Here is a 20,333-nt window from a genome sequence, read left to right on the forward strand (position 1 = left end):
TGGCTTATTTCATTTAGCATAATGCTCTCCAGTTCCATCCATGACGTTGCATATGGTAAGAATGCCTTCTTTTTTACAGCAGCAGAGTATTCCATTGTGTAGATGTACCACAGTTTTCTAATCCATTCATCTATTGATGAGCACTTAGGTTGTTTCCAAATCTTAGCTATGGTAAATTGTGCTGCTATGAACATAGGGGCGCATATATCCTTTCTGATTGGTGTTTCTGTTTTCTTGGTATATATTCCAAGAAGTGGTATCACTGGGTCAAATAGGAATTTCATTTTTAACTTTTTGAGGAAACTCCATACTGTCTTCCATAGTGGCTGCACCAGTCTGCATTCCCACCAGCAGTGAAGGAGGGTTCCTTTTTCCCCACATCCTCTCCAGCACTTGTCCTTTATTGATTTGTTGATGATAGCCATTCTGACAGGTGTGAGATGGTACCTCATTGTTGTTTTGATTTGCATCTCTCAGATGATAAGTGACTTTGAGCATGTTTTTATATGCCTCTTGGCTTTCTGAATGTCCTCTTTTGAAAGGTGTCTATTTAGATCCTTTGCCCATTTTTTTATTGGATTGTTTATCTTCCTTTTGTTAAGTTGTATGAGTTCCTTATAAATGTTGGAGATTAAACCCTTATCGGTGATAACATTGGCAAATATGGTCTCCCATGCAGTGGGCTACCTTGTTGTTTTGTTCATGGTTTCTTTTGCTGTACAAAAGCTTTTTATTTTGATATGGTCCCATTTGTTTATTTTCTATTTAGTTTCCAATGCCCTAGGAGCTCTTGTGGCAAAGAAAGTGCTTTGGCATATGTCTGAGATTTTGTTGCCTTTGGATTCCTCTAGTATTTTTATGGTTTCCCATCTTACATTCAAGTCCTTTATTTATTTTGAGTTTATTTTTGTGTATGGTGTAAGTTGGTGGTCTAGTTTCATTTTTTTGCAGGTATCTGTCCAATTTTCCCAACACTATTTATTGAAGAGACTGTCTTGACGCCATTGTATGTTCTTGCCTCCTTTGTCAAATATTAATTGAGCTTATTTGTTTGGGTTGATTTCTGGCTTCTCTATTCTATTCCATTGATCTATATGTCTGTTCTTGTGCCAGTACCAGGCAGTTTTGAGAACAGTAGCTTTGTAATACAGCTTGATATCTGGTATTGAGATCCCACCTACTTTGTTCTTCTTTCTCTAGATTGCTGCAGCTATTCAGGGTATTTTTTATTTCAGATGAATTTTTGGATAGTTCATTCTAGGTCTTTGAAATATGCCGTTGGTATTTTAATGGGTAGTGCGTTGAATATTTAGATTGCTTTGGGTAGTATGGATATTTTCATGATGTTGATTCTACCAATCCATGAACATGGTATGTTCTTTCATCTATTTATGTCTTCTTCTCTTTTTCAGCATCCTGTAGTTTTCTGAGTAGAGGTATTTTACCTCCTTAGTTAAATTTATTCCTAGGTATCTTAATCTTTTTGGTGCGATGGTAAATGGGTTTGTTTTTTAAATCTCTCTTTCTGTTAGTTCACTGTTGGTATATAAAAATGCCATCGATTTCTTGGTATTCATTTTGTATCCTGCTACGTTGCCAAATTCATTTGTTAATCCTAATAATTTTTAGGTCGGCTTTTTAGGGTTTTCCATGTACAGTATCATGTCATCTGCGAATAAGGACAATTTTAGTTCTTCTTTTCCAATTTGGATACCTTTTATTTCTTCTTCTTGTTTGATAGCTATTGCTAGCACTTCCAGTACTATTTTGAACAGGAGTGGTTTAAGCGGCATCCCTGTCTTGATCCTATTCTTAAGGAAAATGGGTTTAGTTTTTGCCCATTGAGTATGATGTTGGCTGTAGGTTTTTCATATAAGGCGTGTATTATGATCCCTCTATTCCCACTTTGCTGAGCGTTTTCATCAGAAAAGGGTGTTGGACTTTGTCAAATGCCTTTTCTGCATCAATTGATGTGATTATGTGATTTTTGTGTCTCAATTTCTTTACATGGTGTATCAGGTTTATTGATTTGTGGATATTGTACCAGCCTTGGGTGCCTGGAATAAATACCACTTGGTCATGGTGAATGATCTTTCTAATGTTGCTGGATCCGGTTTGCTAGAATTTTGTTGAGGATTTTTGCCTCTATGTTCATCAGGGATATTGGCCTGTGATTCTCTTCTTTTATGGTATCTTTATCTGGTTTTGGAATTAGGGTAATGCTGGATTAATAGAAAGAGCTTGGAAGTGTTTGTTCTCTTGAATTTTCTGGAATAGTCTGAGAAGGATTGGTTTTAGGTCTTTGAATGTTCAGTAAAACTCCCCTGTGAAGGCATCTGGTCCAGGGCTTTTGTTTGCTGGAAGAATTTTGATTACTGTTTCAATTTCATCAGTAGTTATTGGCCTATTCAGGTGTTTTGATTCTTCCTGATTGTATTTTGGAAGCTTTTATTTTTGTAAGAATGTGTCCATTTCATCGAGGATGTCCAGTTTGTTGGAGTAGAGGTGTTCTTAGTATTTTTTTTACAATCCTTTGTATATCAGTGGGATCAGTTTTCACTTCACCTCTTTCATTTCTAATTTTATTTATGTCCTCTTTGTTTCTTGGTGAGCCTGGCTAGAGGTTCATCAATCTTGTTTATCCTTTCAAACAACCAGCTCTTGGTTGCATTGATCTTTTGTATTGTTTTAATGGTCTCTATGTCATTTATTTCTGCTCTGATCTTTATTATCTCCTTCCTTCTGGATACTGTGGTATTTTCTTGTTGCTCTCTTTCTAATTCTTTAAGTTTCAGGATTAGGTAATTTATTATCATTTTTTTCTTGTTGTTTGATGTAGGCTTGTAGAGCTATGAACTTCCCTCTCAGGACTGCTTTCATTGTGTCTCATAGATTTTGGATTGTTGTGTTTTCATTGTCATTTGTTTCCAGGATGCTTTTTATTTCTTCTTTGATCTCTTTGGTAACCCAATCATTGTTTAATAGCATGCTATTTATCCTGCAAGTGTTTGATTTTTTCCATTGTTTTTATTGCCGTTGATATCTAGTTTTATGCCACTGTGATCTGAGAAGATGCTTGTTATGATTTCTATCCTATTGAATTTGAAGAGACTTTGCCTGTGACCCAATATATGGTCTATCTTTGGAAATGTCCCATGTGCACTGGAGAAGAATGTATATTCTGTTGCTTTTGAGTGAAATATTCTGAAGATGTCAATTAAGTCCATCTGATCTAGTGAGTCATTTAGGATTTCTGTTTCCTTGCTGATTTTTTGTTTAGAGGATTTATCCAGTGATGTCAGTGGGGTATTAATATCCCCTAATATGACTGTATTGCTATTGATCACTCCCTTGATATCTTCCTGAAGTTGTTTTATGTATTTGGGTGCTCCTGTATTGGGTGCATATATGTTTACCAGAGTTATATCTTCTTGTTGGATTGCTCCCTTTAGTATTATGTAGTGGCCTTCCTTATCTCTTGTTATGGCCTTTACTTTAAGGTCTATTTTGTCATATATAAGTATTGCAACCTCAGCTTTTTTCTCATTTCCATTTGCCTGACATTTTTTTCCCATCCCTTCACTATCAGTCTGTGTGAATCCTTTGTTCTGGGGTGGGTCTCTTGTAGACAGCAATTATATGGGTGGTGTTTTCTTATCCATTCAGCTACCCTATGTCTTTTGATTGGGGCATTTAATCCATTTATTTTTAATGTTATTATTGATAAGTACTTGTTTGTCATCATTTTTATTCTTAATATTTGTGTTTCTTCTTGCCTTTCTGTTTCTTCTTTTTAGAGAAGTCCCTTTAGCATTTCTTGCATTTCTGGCTTGGTGGTAATAAACTCTCTTTGTCCTTTTTTGTCTGTGAAGCTCCTGATTCCACCTTCAATTTTGAATGATAGCCTTACTGGGTATAGTATTCTGGGATTCAGTCCCTTTGTTTGCATCACTTTGTATATTTCTTTCCATTCCCTTCTATCCTGGTGTGTTTCTGTTGAGAAATCCGTCGATTTTCTAATGGAAGATCCCTTGTATGTAACTTTCTGTCTCTCTCTGGCAGCTTTTAAGATTTGTATTGTTATTGATGTTTGCCAGTTATGATGTGTCTTGGTGTTGGTCTTTTTGGGTTCATCTTGTGTGGTACACTATGTGCTTCTTGGATTTGCATATTTTTTTTCTTGCCAAGATCGGGGAAGTTTTCTGTCATTATTTCTTCAAACAGGTTTTCTATTCCTTGCTTCTCTTCCTCTCTCTGGCACCCTTATTATGCGAATGTGGTTTCGTTTTGTGTTGTCCCAATGCTCCCTTAGGCTCTCCTCTTGCTTTTCAAACTTTCTTTCTAGCTGCTGCTATGTTTGTGTGTCTTTTCCTACCTTGCCTTCTAGTTCACTGATGTGGTCGTCAGCCTCTTCTAGTCTACTATTTAAGCCTTCCATTGTGTTCTTTATTTCAGCTATGTTGTTCTTCATTTCCTCTTGGTTCATTTTCATATTGGTGACATTCTCATTCAGCTCCTTATAATTCTCATTGAGTTGTGTGCATTTGTCATTGAGTTGCGTGTATTTTTCATCCAGCCATTTGAGCAGTCTTATAACCATGACTCTGAATTCTTTCTCTGAGAAGTTATTTGCCTTGGTTTCATTCTACTCTTTCTCTGGTGATTCCTCTTTTTCTTTCCTTTGGGGATTGCCTTTTGGCTCCCCCATGTTTTGCTCTAAGTTTTATTTGTTTCTGTGTCCTAGATCTGACTGTTTTTCTACCCAGGTTCTTTTGAAGATGGTGGTGCTGGTGTGATCTCTCGGGTCTCCTGAGCTTGGTAATTTAGTGTAACACCCTACTTGAGCTATTTGGATTTTCTTGATGTAGGCCTGTGAGCTTGAAAGGTGCAACTGTGGTGTCCAGATGTCAGCATCTGGGGAGGGGAATGTCCCAATTTTTGCTGCCTTGCATTCTTTGTTGAAATTGCACGTGCCCAGCAGGGGCTTACAAAGGTACCCAGGATCTGTCTGTCAGGGTGGTGGGGCTCAGGAGGCATTCATAATGGAAAGGCATGACTGTGGTGTCCAGAGTGCTGTAGCTGTAGGGTGGGAAGACTCAGTTTTTGCTTCTGGGCCTGTGGTTGGATACACGTGCTCCCGGTGGCAGCTCACAGGGGCACCTGTGGTGTTCTTGCCAGCGTGGCACCCTGGCGCACTCTGAAGGGGCCTGGTTGAAGCCAAGCGATCGAGTCATCTGTGGGCAGGTATCCAGGATGAACGTATTCAGAATTTCTACTGCTGGGGCAGTGCACTCTTGTTTGGATAAGAACACACCTGTGGTTCAGTGGGCTCAGGAGGCCTGAGCGCTGGAATAGCATGACTGTAGTGTCTAGAGTTCTGCAGCTGTGAAGTGGGAAGACTCAGTTTTTGCTGGTGTGCCTGTGGAAGGGTACATATGCTCCCAGTGGCAGCTCACAGGGGTACCCATGGTGCATTTGCGGTGTGGAGCTCCGAGGTACTCTGAGGGGCCCTGGCGCTGAAGTTGTGTGACAGTGTCTGTGGGCAGTTATTCAGGAGGAGTCAATCCAGAATTTCTGCTGTTGGACAGTGCACTCCCATTTGCACAATATCACACCCAGGAAGGCTCACAGTGGCTCCAAAGATCTGCCTGTGGGCTCCTGATGCCTGTCTGCTGGAAACGCACGTCTGTGGTGGCATGTTTGCGGCACAGAGCTCTGACGCACCCTGAGGGGCCCTGGGGCTGAAGTTGTGTGACAGTGTCTATTGGCAGTTATTCAGGAGAGTGAATTCAGAATTTCTGCTGCGGGGCAGTGCATCTCTGTTTGCAAAATATCGCACACAGCGAGGCTCACAGTGGCTCCCAAGATTTGCCTGTGGGGTGGTAGGCTCCGGATGACTGCCTGCTGAAAACTGTGTTTTTCTTTTAATTCTATATTTTTGAACACGGCAATTGTTTTATAAGTGTGTTTTATAGTTAACATTTATTTATATTCACCCACAAATTTGCAACTATTTTCCTTTTCATTCTTTTTGATGTTTTAGACCTTCCATTTCATTTCATGTAAAGTACCAGATATTCAAAAGCTTTGAATTTTCTGAGACCCCTCTAGGGAAAGACTTTCTTGTTTTCTTGATGTTTAAAGATCTTGTCTTTGGCTTTATGATCTGAGGTTACACTATTTTGCGTCTGTTTTGGGGTTTTAGTTTTTGTTTTGTTTTTTCATTTGATCTGTTGGACATTTTGAATCATAAATATCTTTATTTCTTGAAGACTCTCTGCCATTATCTCTAACCCTTGTCTTCCCCCCTTTCACTCTCACACCTCTTTTTTTTCTAAATCTAATTACCTGTATGCTATAGTTCCTCACACTTTCTTCCATATCTCTTAACTCTTATTTCACATTTTTCAAACATTTTGTCTGTATGCTACATTGTAGATGTTATAGATGTGTTCTTTACTTTTGCCACGTGTTTTAACTCTAATAAGTTTCTCTTCTGCTGTTTCTAGTCTACTGTCATACCCATCTATTGAGTTTTGAATTACAAAGTTTTTACTTCTAAAATTTATATTTTATTTTAATTCAGCTATGTTACTTTCTTATTATTTCTGATCTCTTTATTATTTTCAAGTTCTTAAAATTATCTTTAATAATCCTATGTAATAAAAGTCTAATGTGCAAATCCATCGAATGACCAGTCAGTGTGGGGTGGGACTGGTGAGTGGGCAGTGCCAGGACAGCCAAGGCAGGTGCCAGCAGGCGATTGGGTGGAGCGGTGACTGGGGGGCAGGGCCAGAGCTGCACCCTGGTGGTCAGTGTGCTCCCACAGGGAGAGTGCTGCTCAGCCACAAGCCAGGTTGAAGGTTCCCGGAATGCGTGAAGGCCCAGGCTGGGTGAGCCCCCCACCCCCCATGCACGAGTTTTCATGCACTGGGCCTCTAGTCTTAAAATAGTTATTATTCATTATACGTCTACTAATTCTAAATATCTTAAATCTTTGCTTAGTAGTTTCTGCTGTCAACTCTTCCTTCTGGTTTCTGATTATGGTATGTTACTTCCTTGTATACTTAATGAATTTTGAGTGGGATATCTTATTTTACTTTCAAATAGGATTTAAAATTTTTTTTTGATATTTACTATGAAGGTATGTTCTTCTACATAGGACTTTTATGTATTTCATCCCAGCTTATAAAATGCCAAAGCAGTCTTAGTCCACTCTAAATTTTCAGTTTGAGGTTAGTGGTCTACCCAGCTAAATGATAATTTGGATTACAAATCACTATGAGATCCAGAATTTGGTTATAGTTTCTTAAGGATTTCTCACTTCCTCTCATCCTTCTCTGATGAAAGCCAAGATATATTTTTCTTAAAATTCTCTAGGGATAAGATTATGGGTACTTTTATATATGGTACACCCTTACATTGAAGAAATTATGGAACAAGTATCTCAAATTCTCCAAGTTTGCTAAATGGCCTCAGTGCAAAAATAGTTTCATTAGTCAGTTTATTGGGCTTTTCTTCTCCAATATTTTGGCGTGTTAAATCCTATATTGAAAAGAACTGAGATGGAGGTGTACATAAACGCAGGTACTTGGCACTTCCCACAACCACATCAAAATTATAACTAGAATAAAGAACAACCATCATCCAGAACTGCCTGAAATCTGACTGAATGGAAGTCTTACAACTCTAGAGAAGTAAAGAAGAAAGTACATCAAGACTGGTAGGAGGGGCGGAGGCACAGAAGAGGCTGGTCCTAAACCCATGAGTGGCATTTTTTTAATGGGGAGGGATAACTCCAAGGCCTCCTGTGAGAAGCAGGGGGTTCCAGCCCCACATCAGACCCCCAACCCAGGGTTCCAGAGCTGAGAAGAGAAGTTCCTATAACTTTGGGCTGTAATAACCATCATGGATTGTGGCTGAGTGATGTGGAGGCTGCTGGAGTCCAAGGTGTTCCTATTAAAGGGCCTGTGCATAAACTTACACAGTCCCACTTCCTCTGAGCTTCAGTGCCCAGTGGCAGCTTTGGGGCAATTCAGGGACAACAGGGAGGAACTGGACTGTCTGGCATTGGGGCAAGAACTTTGGGGCAGCTTTCTTCCAGACAAGGGTGCTCACAGTGGTCATTGTTCCTGTGCTGGGACCTACCCCATCACAGAACTGACTGGCAGCTACATCTGAGTTTCCATAAGGATGGCCCACACTGTTTGCTCTGGTGATTCCCTGAGACTCCATCCCATCCAATTTTCAGCCAAACCCAAGCTGTTTGAAGCTGCTTTTCCATATGAATGTCCTATCCTGGCTCAGGCTTCAGAGTTTGCTAAAATCTCTTAAACAATTAGCAACTGAAGTCAGTATGCCCCAATCCTATCAATAAAAAGACCAAGACTCGCCCCTAGCACCAGCCTTTCTTGCTTCACAGCTAGTCCTCGCCTGAGCATTTCCTAACCCAAGTTGCAGCCATCTAGAGATATCTCTGTAGCTCCTTTTAGGTGGCCCCAGTGGCTGATTTTGCCACTACATTGCCGGGAGGCCCCAGAGCCAGTGCACCCAGTGGACAGCTTTAGACCCTACCAGATTACAACTCTACATATCCATGAGCGAGACACTCAATGGGAAGACTCAGCACCAAAGGCTCACTGAAGCAAGTCTTGCTCCATAGGGGTGTCTCCTTTACAGCAGTTCTTTCATTATAGATGCTGCTGATCCTCACAGCCAATTGGCCCGGAGGTCAGTTCCCCCCAGTGATACCAACAGCAATCAAGGCTCAACTACAACAAGACTGTGCACACAGCCCATAAAAGGGAGCACCTAGAGTGCCCAGCTCAGGTGACTGGGGAGGCTGAGCCACTGGGCCCTACTGGATACCTACTACACAAGGCCACTCTACCAATTCCAGGAGATGTAGAAGCTCTACCTAATACATAGAAACAAACACGAGGAAGCTGCCAAAATGTGGAGAGGGAAAGAAATATCTTACAAATGAAAACAAACAAGCTACTGGATACAGAGTTCAAAACAATGGTTATAAGGTTACTCAAGGATCTAAATGAGAGCTTCAAAGGACTTAATGAGAGCTTCAGGGAACTTAGTGAAATGTTCAAGGATCTTAGTGAGAATATCAAAGACCTGAAAAAGGACCAGTCATAAATTAAGCACACATTAACTGAAATAAAGAATAATTTACAGGGATTCAACAGTAGATCGGAGGATTCTGAGAATGAAATCAACAATTTGTAATATGAGAAGCAAAAAACACCCAATCAGAGAGTAAAAAGTAAAAAAAAATTCAACAACATGAAAATAGTGTAAGGAACCTCCAGGACAACTTCAAGCATACTAACATTTGCATTATGGGGGTGCCAGAAGGAGAAGAGAGAGAGTAATATATTGAAAACCTATTTGAAGAAATAATGACAGAAAACTTCCCTTACTTGATGAACAAAATAGATTTACAAGTCCAAGAAGCGCAAAGAATCCCAAACAAAAGAAACCCAAAGAGACCCACACCAAGACACATCATAATTAAAATGTGAAGGTTAAAGACAAAGAAAGAATCTGAAAAGCAGCAAGAGAAAAGCAGTTAGTTACCTGCAAGGGAGTTCCCATACAGCTGTCAGCTAATTTCTCAACAGAAACTTTGCAGAAAAGCTATCATTTATCATTACTCTACCCAGCAAAGCTATTATGTAGAATTGAAGGTTAGATAAACAGCGTCAAAGACAAGAAAAAGCTAAAGGAGTTCATCACCACCAAACCAGTATTGCATGAAAGGTTGAAGGGTATTCTTTAAAAAGAGGAAGAAGAAGAAGAGGAAAGAAAAATTCAAAAGTTCAAAATGTCTATCATCAACAAATTAACAAATGACAAGTGCTGACAAGGATGCGGAGAAAAAGGAACCCTCGTACACTGCTGGTGGAAATGTAGATTGGTGCAGCCACTGTGGAGAAAAGTATGGAGTTTCCTAAAAATAAACAACAACAACCAACAAAACAAAACAAACAAACAAACAAACAAACAAAGAAACAACAACTAAAAATGGATCTCCCATTTGACCCAATGATCCCACTTCTAGGAATATATGCCAAGAAACTAGAAACACCGATCAGAAAGGATATGCACCCCTATGTTCATAGCAGCACAATTTACAATAGCTAAGATTTGGAAACAGTCTAAGTGCCCATCAGCAGGTGAGTGGATTAAAAACCTGTGGTATATTTATACATTGGAATACTACACTGCTGTAAAAAAGAAGGAATTCTTACCATTTGCAGCAGCATGGATGGAATGGAGAGCATTACAATAAGTGAAATAAGCCAGAAAGAGAAAGACAAATATCACATGATCTCACTCATTTATGGAATATAATGAACATAAACTGATGAACTGAAACAGATTTAGAGACAGAGAAGCATTGATCAGACCATCAAACCTCAAAGGAAAGGGAGGAGAAGGTGGGGGTAAGGGAGAGAGATCAACTGAGGAACTTGTATGCATGCATATATGCCTAACCAATGGACACAGACACCAGGGGGGTGAGGGCATGATTGGGAGTGTCAGGGAGCAATGCGGGGATAAGGACACATATGTAATACCTTAATCAATAAAGGGGAAAAGGGGGATCCAGAAAACAAAGAAAAATTCAAAAGTATGAAAAATAAAATGGCAATATATGCATATCTATCAACAATTGAATCTAAAAATCAAAATATAGGAAGAAGGAGTTTAATGAACAAAATAAACTGATAAATAAAATAGAATCAGAGGCATGGAAACATGGAATAGACTGACGAATCTCAGAAGGAAGGGGTGGCAGGAAGAGATTAACCAAAGATCTTATATGCATTTATGCATTACCTATGGACACAGATAACAGAGTGGTGAAGGCCTGTGGCAGGGTGGGAACCAGGTGGAGAGGGGCAATGGAGAATATCTGTAATACACTCAACAATAAAGATTTTTTTAAAAATTAAAAAATCCTATATTGCTCTTTTTTGATGTTTTTAAGATATTTTTACATTTCCAAGCATCTTTAGGTAGTTTTTTTTTAAAAAAAAACACAAAACAAAAACAAACAAACAAGCATATGGGTTTGGATACCTAACAACTACTTTATTGAGGTATTTCTTATTGTTCCATGACATCAATTGGGAGTATATATCTTGTAACACCTGAAACAGAATCATTCAGAGATGTTTATTCAAATTTTAGAATCTGTTAGTCAACCTCACGCTTACAGAAACAGAACCTTTAGGATGGTATCCTAGTTTCTGAGTTTTGGGGAGGTTTTTTAAGTATTCCTAATGTGTACAGAAGTTTGATTTATTTGTACTTTAAAGTCTTATATTTGGTATTTTTTATTGTAAGAGTCTGAGATCTGAATATATTGTTTTGTATACTTGTTCTAGCACCATATGTTGAACAATCCATTATTTTCATATCTATTTGATACTCTAACTTTTATTATATTTCAGGTGTGTGTGTGTGTGTGTGTGTGTGTGTGTATCTGTTTCTGATCTTTCTATTTTGGTCTATTGAGCTGCCTACTCTTTGAGCAATACCATGCTATTTTAATTAGTGTTGACTTAACATGTGTTTTACTATGTGATTAAAATATCTTCCTTAGTTTTTATTTTATGATTTTCTACCACACTTAAATATTTAAACATTACTATAATTGCATCATTTTCTTGCTTTAACCGTCTTCGGTAACTTTGTAGAATTAAATAAGTTTTTCTACATTTTTTGAAAAAGTTCTTTAATTAGCTGTATCTTCTAGTGTACTTTTCCACATTGACTTAAGAAATACTTTAGATTGGGGTACTTAATGTTTGTTTTACCTGACTCATTGCCCACAAAATGTTTGTTTTTATCTTAGTGCTAAGCATGCCCATATTTCCTCTAGATGTCTTTCTGCCCATCGTTCAGAATTGAAGTCGAGTTATTTACCTTCTCTACAGAGATCTCATGAATATTCCCAGACTCAAGGAAACCCTCTTAACTTTTATAGCAAGTATTTACTATACCACTTATTTTTATTCCTACTGAATCACAGACTGTAAAGGCTGAAAGCTACCTAAAAAGATCATTCTGTCTATCTCTGTCTTCTTACCAAAGTGAAAACTGAGCCTGAGTATATGGGAATGATCATAGTCTTCTAATGACTCAATTGCTGAGGTAAACTTACGATATATTCCTTGTATTTTAGAGTTCTTTCTATTACCATTGTTTGCTTTATCATTAATCTGTTGTATTTTATTTTTATTTGTTTGGACCTAGAATTCTTCTTTAACTAGATTGGAAGCTCCTTAAAGGCAGGACTCATGTCTACACACTTTTTACAACTCATAGCCCTAATATTAAGTCTTTATTTATTAGGCACCTAATTGATATTAATAGATATTAGTAGAAAGCTAACCAGATGTCAAATTGGGGCTACTTCCTCATGGGCATCACTACTATAATTGCATGGAAAGCGACATCTAGTGGTTGGTGTGTGTGTTACAATTGCCTTTTTTTTTTTTTACACAGTAATGGTTACTTTATTTAAAAAATTTTTAATTTTCAATTACAACTTACATTCAGTATTATTTTTATTAGTTTCTGATGTACATATTAATGTTTAGACAATAATATATTTTATAAAGTATTATCCTTGATATTTCCAGTACCCACCTGGCACTATACATAGTTATTACAATATTATTAACTATATATTCCCTATGATGTACTTTACACCACCATGACTATTTTTTAACTACCAATTTTTATTTCTTAACCTCTTCACCTTTTCACCAAGTCCTCCAAACTCTGAATACTAGAGTTTTTATAACCTAAATTGAATAAATAGAATATAAATTAAATTTTTAAGTTGAATTCAATAAAATTGTAATTACTAAATGTTTTAAGTAGTGGCAGCTATTGTGAATCAGTATGTCCCAAAATTTAAAAGTTTGGACTTTGAAATCTAGAATTCATTTCTACACAAAGTAATATTATATATTTTAAATTCACTCTTTTCCTGAAACACTCTAATGTAATTTTTGTGTATGGAATTATCCTTCCCATTGGAGAGCAATGATATACTAGTACTACTGTCTTTGTATCGCTACCAGCACCTAAGATAACATAGTGATAGTCACATAACAGGTAGATCAAATAAGTATGTGTTGAATTAGTTATATATGTTGGAAGGACCTGTGTTTTATTCATCTTTATTGCCTAACAAGTTTTCTGGACTCTAATAATACTCAATTCATGTTTGATGAGTAAGTCTAAATAAGTCTATTTAACCTGTAATGTAGTTGATGTATAATACTAAAACATGAGTTCAAAACCTCATCATCTATGTATAATAAATAATGGCTGCATAACAGACTTTAGATTGTAAATGTGGCAAACAGGGCATAGCTCACTTGGTTAGAGCGAGATCCTGATATGCCAAGGTTGTGGGTTCAATCTCCAGTCAGGGAACATACAAGACACAATCAATGAATGCATAAATAAGTGGAACAACAAATTTATTCTCTCTCTCTCTCTCTCTCTCTCTCTCTCTCTCTCTCTCTCTCTCTCCATTCCCCTTCCTCTCCCTGTCTCAAAGAGAAATACAGAACAACAAAAACCACAAGAAATGTCACAAACATATTTTTAATATATTTTTATTGATTTTAGAGAGGAAGGGAAAGGGAGATAGAGATAGAAACATCAATGATGGGAGAGAATCATTGATCGGCTGTTTCCTGCAAGCCCCCCCGCTGGGGATTGATCCCGCAACCGGGGCATGTGCCATAACCAGGAATTGAACTGTGACCTCCTGGTTCACAGGTCGATGCTCAACTATTGAGACATGCTGGCCAGGCACAAACATATTTTTCTCGAACAGCTTCTTGGAATGTAAGTGAAAAATTCCCCCAACATCAGGCCATTGTTGTTTGTTCTTATATTGGTAATTAGTAAAAGGAATTTCAGCATGTTAGGGGTTCTAACTAAAAGAATGATTTCAGTACTTCAATAAGCATTGGGCTTCCCCAATAATCTGGTCATGACTGGAGTAAAGGAAAGCATGGAATGTTGGGAAGGACCCTAAGTTACTTTTTAAGTTATAGGCTCCCAAGGCTGAGCATTGATAAACATTATTTGGTGTATACATTACATAAGTTTCTCTTATTTGATGAGAAGCATGCTATCTTACTGTACATAAATACTGAGGTATCTGCCTATGTTAAATTAATTACTATTTATTTTTCTAAGCCATTAAGCTTCATGCCAGAGTAAAGTATAGTTCTGGAAGGCAGAAGTCATCTGTTTTCTTGTTTAATAAATCTTTATTTTAAAAGAAGACATTTTTCTGGCTTCAGGAACTCAATTATTAATATAAGTGAATGTAATTGTTAGTAGTAGCTATTATAATCAGTTAGGTTGTGGGAATAGCATTTTCAGTAAATCTTGAAGCTGATAATACTGTGCTACTAGAGATGAGAGAGTGGGGGAAAAGAAAAAAAATTGTGGTTAAAGATAGTATTATGTATTTTATGCCCCATGATTGCTCAAGAATGCAGAGAAAAAACAACTTCTTGGCTAGTTTCCAAGGTTACTGCTAATATGGATTAATAGGTAATTTCTTACAAGAGATGATAGGAGGAAAAAAGAGTTCCTAGGAGCTTGTACAGTGGCAAATCATATTACAGAGAAGTTTTATGAATTTCTTTTTCATTTTTAAAATATATATTTTTGCTTTAAAATTATAAAAAAAAATTGTTATACAGTGGGGCCTTGACTTACAAGTTTAATTTGTTCCGTGACAGAGCTTGTAACTCAAATTACTCGTATGTCAAATTAAAAAGTGAACGAGTGAGACACGTGATGCTGGGCTGATGTTGTGGCGTTCACTGTGACATTCGCTGCGCCAACTAGTGGTAGGGTATCTGAAGCTGGCTCGTAACCCGAATTTTAGCTCGCAACTCAAAGCAAAAAATTGGCCAAGAGACGGCTCGTATCTCGAAAAACTTGTTAATCGGGACACTCATAAGTCAAAACCCCACTGTATTACATGTGTTGGCAAGGATATGGTCAAAAGGGAACCCTTGTGCACTGTTGGTGTGACTTCAAATTGGTGCAGCCACTATGGAAAATAGTATGGAGATCTCTTGAAAAACTAAAAATATATACCATATGACCTAGCAATTCTACTCCTGGATATTTATCTGAAGAAAAGGAAAACCTTAATCTGCAAAGATATATGTACCCCTATGTTTATTGCAGCATTATTTGCAATATCCAAGATATGGAAACAACTGAGGTGTCCATTGATAAATGAGTGGATGAATGATATATTTACCTACACAATGCAATGTTCCACAGCAATAAAAAAGAATGAAATCTTGCCATTTTTGACAATGTGGGGGTTCTAGAGGGCATTATACTAAGTAAAGTAAGTCAGGTTGAGAGAGACAAATACCATATAATTTCACTTATATGTGGAATCTAAACAAACAAAACAACACAAAAATAGACTAATAGAAACGGAAACCAAAGTAATGGTTACTAGAAGGGAAGGGGTGAAAAAGGTGAAGGGGGATATCGTCAACAATGTTTTTCCAGTATTTGTTTATAAATTTGAATTGTTGAATTCAGTTGAGATGTTAGTCAGTCTGGTTTTCAGGTTTATATTTAATGATTTTTCTCCTCATTTCTCCTTCTTTATAGGCTTGCTATGGGTGTTCTCCAGGATCAAAGTGTGACTGTAGTGCTATAAAAGGAGAAAAGGTAAGATCTGAGATGGGCCTTTGAAAATATAGGAAAAACAGAAAAATAATGTTTTTAATATTGTTTTTTAAAAAACAGCGTTTCTACCTCAGCACCTAAGTAAGTAAAATGAATTCTATTCTAGTGCTTATTGTAGATAGTTGTAAGGATTAGACTAATTGTTGCAGGGATCAAAACATATTTTCTGTAAAAGGCCATAAAATAGATGTTTTAGGTTTTGTGACCCAGTAACATCTCTGTCACATATTTCTCTCTTTGAAATATTTTTTTTAAAGTGTAAAAAATATTTTTAGCTCTTGGACTAGATAAAACAAACTTCTGACTGTATTTTACTTGAGATCTATAGTCTATCAACCTGTGATCAATCTTGTTGAAAGCACTTAATAACCAAAAGAAGAGAAAAAACACTTAAGAAGGAACCAAACATTTATCAGGCTACTAATCCGTGCTGGATACCATGCTAGACAACTTTGTGTATACTTATGTAGTCTATGTAAGTTAATGATTGGTGAATCTCTATTTTTATCTCACTGTTCCACAACAACACCCCTGTTGTATACATATGATGATTACAAAGTATTGGTGAGGATTAAATAGCATAAACCTAGCCACTTTGAGTCAGTGACTCACATTAAAATTGGAAGATTAAAAAGAGATAGTCAATTGTGGCCCTATGAGAATTTTAAGGAGAAAGGGGATTGATTATACTCTAGCTTCCACTCTTTGGGCTCAATAAATATTTTTGAATAAACAAGTGAATGCTACTAATTACATATGAAAAAGTTTGGGACACTATCTCAAGACCATATTCCATTTAGAAATGTAAAGGTTCACTGGCATATTAATGCCTTTAAAAGTTCTGGAGTAAAGAAACCTCTTTGTTTTGCAATGCTATATTTCCAAGCTCCATTTGATCATGTAACCCACTTTTCTCTTAATAGACCACCTATTACAGTAGTCCCCCTTTATTCATGGTTTTATTCTCCATTGTTTTATTTACCCACAGTCTTCTGAGGTTAAAAAATATTAAATAAAAAATTCCAGAAATAAGAAATTCATAAGTTTTAAATTGCATGCCATTCTAGGTAGAGTGATGAAATCTTACACCATTATGCTCCATCCTGTCCAAGATATTAACCAGTCCTCTGTCCAGTGTATCCATGCTGTATACAGTATCTGTCCATTAGTCACTTACTAACCATATCACCAGAAGGTCAATAGTTGCCTAACACTATATCAAAAGGCTTATGTCAATCACCTTACTTCATTTAGGAATATCATATTATAACAAAAAAGGGTGACTACAGGATCCTAAGATATTTTGAGTGAGAGAGACCATATTCGTATAACTTTTATTACAGTATCCTATATAATAAAGAGCTTATATGCAAATGGTCATCACGCCCTCATGCCCTTGCACCGGGGCCGGGGACCTGAGGCTGCGCCACCCCCCTGGTGGGGTTTGACGAGGGACCTGAGGCTGCACCCCTCGCCCTGCAGGGCCTGACAGGGGTGTGGTCAGCCAGGTCTGGGTCTTGCGCTATTTCGAGGCACACATGGGCTGGTGGGGACTTGACTCTGGGTCCTGCAGCATGCCCAGACTCTGACAGGAGGAGGGAGATTTTCATATACATTTTACTAATTTTCTTTCATCTCTGACACTTCTATTATAGAGAAAGGGCAAATAGCAATATTAAAATATTTCCGCTAATTAATTCCCTTTTAATGTGCACGAATTTCATGCACCAGGCCACTAATATTGTTATAATTGTTCAATCTTATTATTAGTTATTATTGGTAATCTTCTACTGTGCCTAATTTATGAATTAGCCTTTATTATAAGTATGTATGTATGTATGAGCAAAAACTATGTATAAGGTTCAGTATTATATGTGTTTACAGGCATCAACTGAAGGTCTTGGAATGTACCCCCATGGATAAAGTGATACTACTATATATTAATCAAATAGTGTTATGCTGAATATCTATTTGAATAACATAGTTTGAGGGGAGTAGTTTTATAGTAATGGTGCTATCTGTAATGGTAAATAAAATAAGAGTGATTAATTTCTTATATTGTTACAGTGACTTTTATCAGATTAAGTCTTCTTGGGATAAGAAGTATACACTCTGGACAAAACATAATAGCTATTTAATGGCACAGGAGAGTGACCAAAAATTTTTTTAAAAAAAAAAAAAAAGGAGAAAGGATTCTACCCTTGAAAGAAAGGAACTACACTGGGCAAGTTTGCATTTATGTTGCTTTTCTCCTGAGTGCACTGTTCAATCTGCATGGCATAGGATGGTCAGAAACCAGACACTATGCCACAGTCTTACTGGCTTGAGAAGTCAGAGGACAGAAGTGAGGATGCCAGAATGGTTTTGAAGTGATGGGGGTTATGCTGGAATGAAGGGAGCCACAAAGGGGATAGCCAAAAAATTCTGCTTCTTAACTCCACACAAACTCTTGTTTGAATCCTGAAACTTACATGTAAAGGAGGATTCATACAACCCAGCAAAAAGGAATGGCTAGAAGAATGAAATAACTAAACATAAAATTTAATTACTGTCCAGTGAAGGGAAAACAGAGTTTTAAGATTTAGTTCAGCTGAGTTAACTATTTCCTGAAATAAAATTTCAATACTTTCCAGAGGCAGAAAAGGAATCCATGATGTCTACATATTAACTACTATGTCCAGTATGCAATTAAAACGTACTAGACATAAGAGATAGCAGGTAAAAGTGACCCATAGCCAGAAAAAGTTCAGTCAATGATAACTAACTTGAAATAACACAGATGTTAGAAATTCTAAACAGTAATTTAAAGCTAATAGGTTAAATATATTTATTATTTTAAAGAGAAATCAGCTCAGAATGAATGAACAGAGAATCATAACAGAGCTCTGGAAAATGACAGAAAGAGGAAAATCTACATTTAAAAAGCAAAATATAAGAAAGAGCAATTTACCAGATGGGCTTTTAACAGCAGGATGGAGATGACTGAAGAAGGGATCAGTGAAGTTAAAAATACATTAGAAGAAAGATCCAATCTGAAGAACAAAGAGAAAGAAAAGCATAGGTCCTCAGTGACCTGTGAGACAGTATTAAATGACTTAATACAAATATAAATGGAATCCTATAAGAACAGGAGGAAAAAAACAGGGGAGTAATAATAGTAATAATTAATGAGGCAGTAGTAATGGCAAGAATTTTGCTCACTTGGTGAAAAATATAAATTTACAAAATAACATAAATTTAAGAAGTCCAGCACAACCCACACAGGATAAAAACAAAGAAAACTACACCCAGGCACATCATAATGAATCTACTGAGAAAAAAAATAAATCTGTGATTTAAAAAAATCGGGAAGAAGCTAAAGAAAAAATACACATTATATACTGGGGCACAATAACATCATTGAGTTTTACAAATTCTTCATATATTTTGGAAATTAAAACTTTTTCAGAACTGCTGTTTGCAAACATTATCTCCCATCTGGCTGGCTGCCTGTTTGTTTTGTTGTCAGTTTCTTTTGCTGTGCAGAAGCTCTTCAGTTTGATATAGTCTCATTCATTTATTTTTGCCTTTACCTCCTTTCCTTTGGGGTCAAGTCCATAAAATGTTCTCTACCATCAAGGTCCATACCAAACAAATAAATAATCCAATCAAAAAGTGGGCAGAGGACCTGAAAATACACCTCTCCCAAGAAGACATACAAACAGCCAATAGATATATGAAAAGATGTTCAACCTCACTGGCAATCAGGGAAATGCAAATTAAAACTACAATGAGATACCACCTTATACCAGTTAGAGTGGCCAATATCAATAAGACAAGCAACAACAAGTGTTGGAGAGGTTGTGAAAAAAGGGAACCCTCATTGACTGCTGGTTGGAACGTAGACTGGTACAACCACTATAGAAGGCAGTCTAGCGATTCCTCAAAAAATTAAAAATAGAGCTACCATATGATCCAACAATCCCACTCCTGGGTATATACTCAAAAAACTCTAAATCATTTATATGCAAAGATATATGCACCCCTATGTTCACTGCAGCATTATTCACAGTGGCCAAGAGTTTGAAACAGCCAAAGTGCCCTACAATAGAGGACTGGATAGAGAAGATGTGGTATAGATACACAATCGAGTACTATGTGGCCATAAGAAAGGATGGAATAGCCTCATTTACAACAACATGGATGGACCTTGAGAACATTATGCGAAGTGAAATAAGTCAGACAGAAAAAGCAAGAACTACATTATTTAACTCATATGTGGAATATAAAACTGAAACTTATGAACAAACTGCAGTGTGGTGGTTTCCAGAGGAAGGGGAGTAGAGGGAGAAAGCGGTTCTAATATGAGGTGACAGGAGAAGATTTGACTTTGGGTGGTGGGCACATGTTCCTATATACAGATTATGTAAATTAGTAATCCACACATGAAAACTATATGTTCATGTTGACTAATGTCACCCTACCAAAATTTAATTTAAAAAATCATCATTGAAAATATCTGCATATACAGTGAAAATACACATAAAAACAAAAGCAAATTTAAGACATTT

The 20,333-nt window shown here is 37.0% G+C and overlaps 1 protein-coding gene across 2 annotated transcripts in view; it reads left to right on the plus strand.

Annotated features, from left to right (window-relative positions):
• The window catches only part of COL4A5 (collagen type IV alpha 5 chain), a gene marked incomplete at both ends in the record, with an annotated part of 331,327 nt that overhangs the window by 129,693 nt on the left and 181,301 nt on the right, over positions 1–20,333 (plus strand). For both annotated transcript variants that reach the window (XM_081115359.1, XM_081115360.1), the window contains one exon: positions 15,706–15,765. In XM_081115359.1, the coding sequence (XP_080971485.1) occupies positions 15,706–15,765 (60 nt within the window). The remainder of the gene's footprint in view (positions 1–15,705; positions 15,766–20,333) is intronic.

The sequence above is a fragment of the Myotis nattereri genome (genome assembly GCF_964212035.1).
Source record: "Myotis nattereri genome assembly, chromosome: X".
NCBI classification, from domain to species: Eukaryota; Metazoa; Chordata; class Mammalia; order Chiroptera; family Vespertilionidae; genus Myotis; species Myotis nattereri.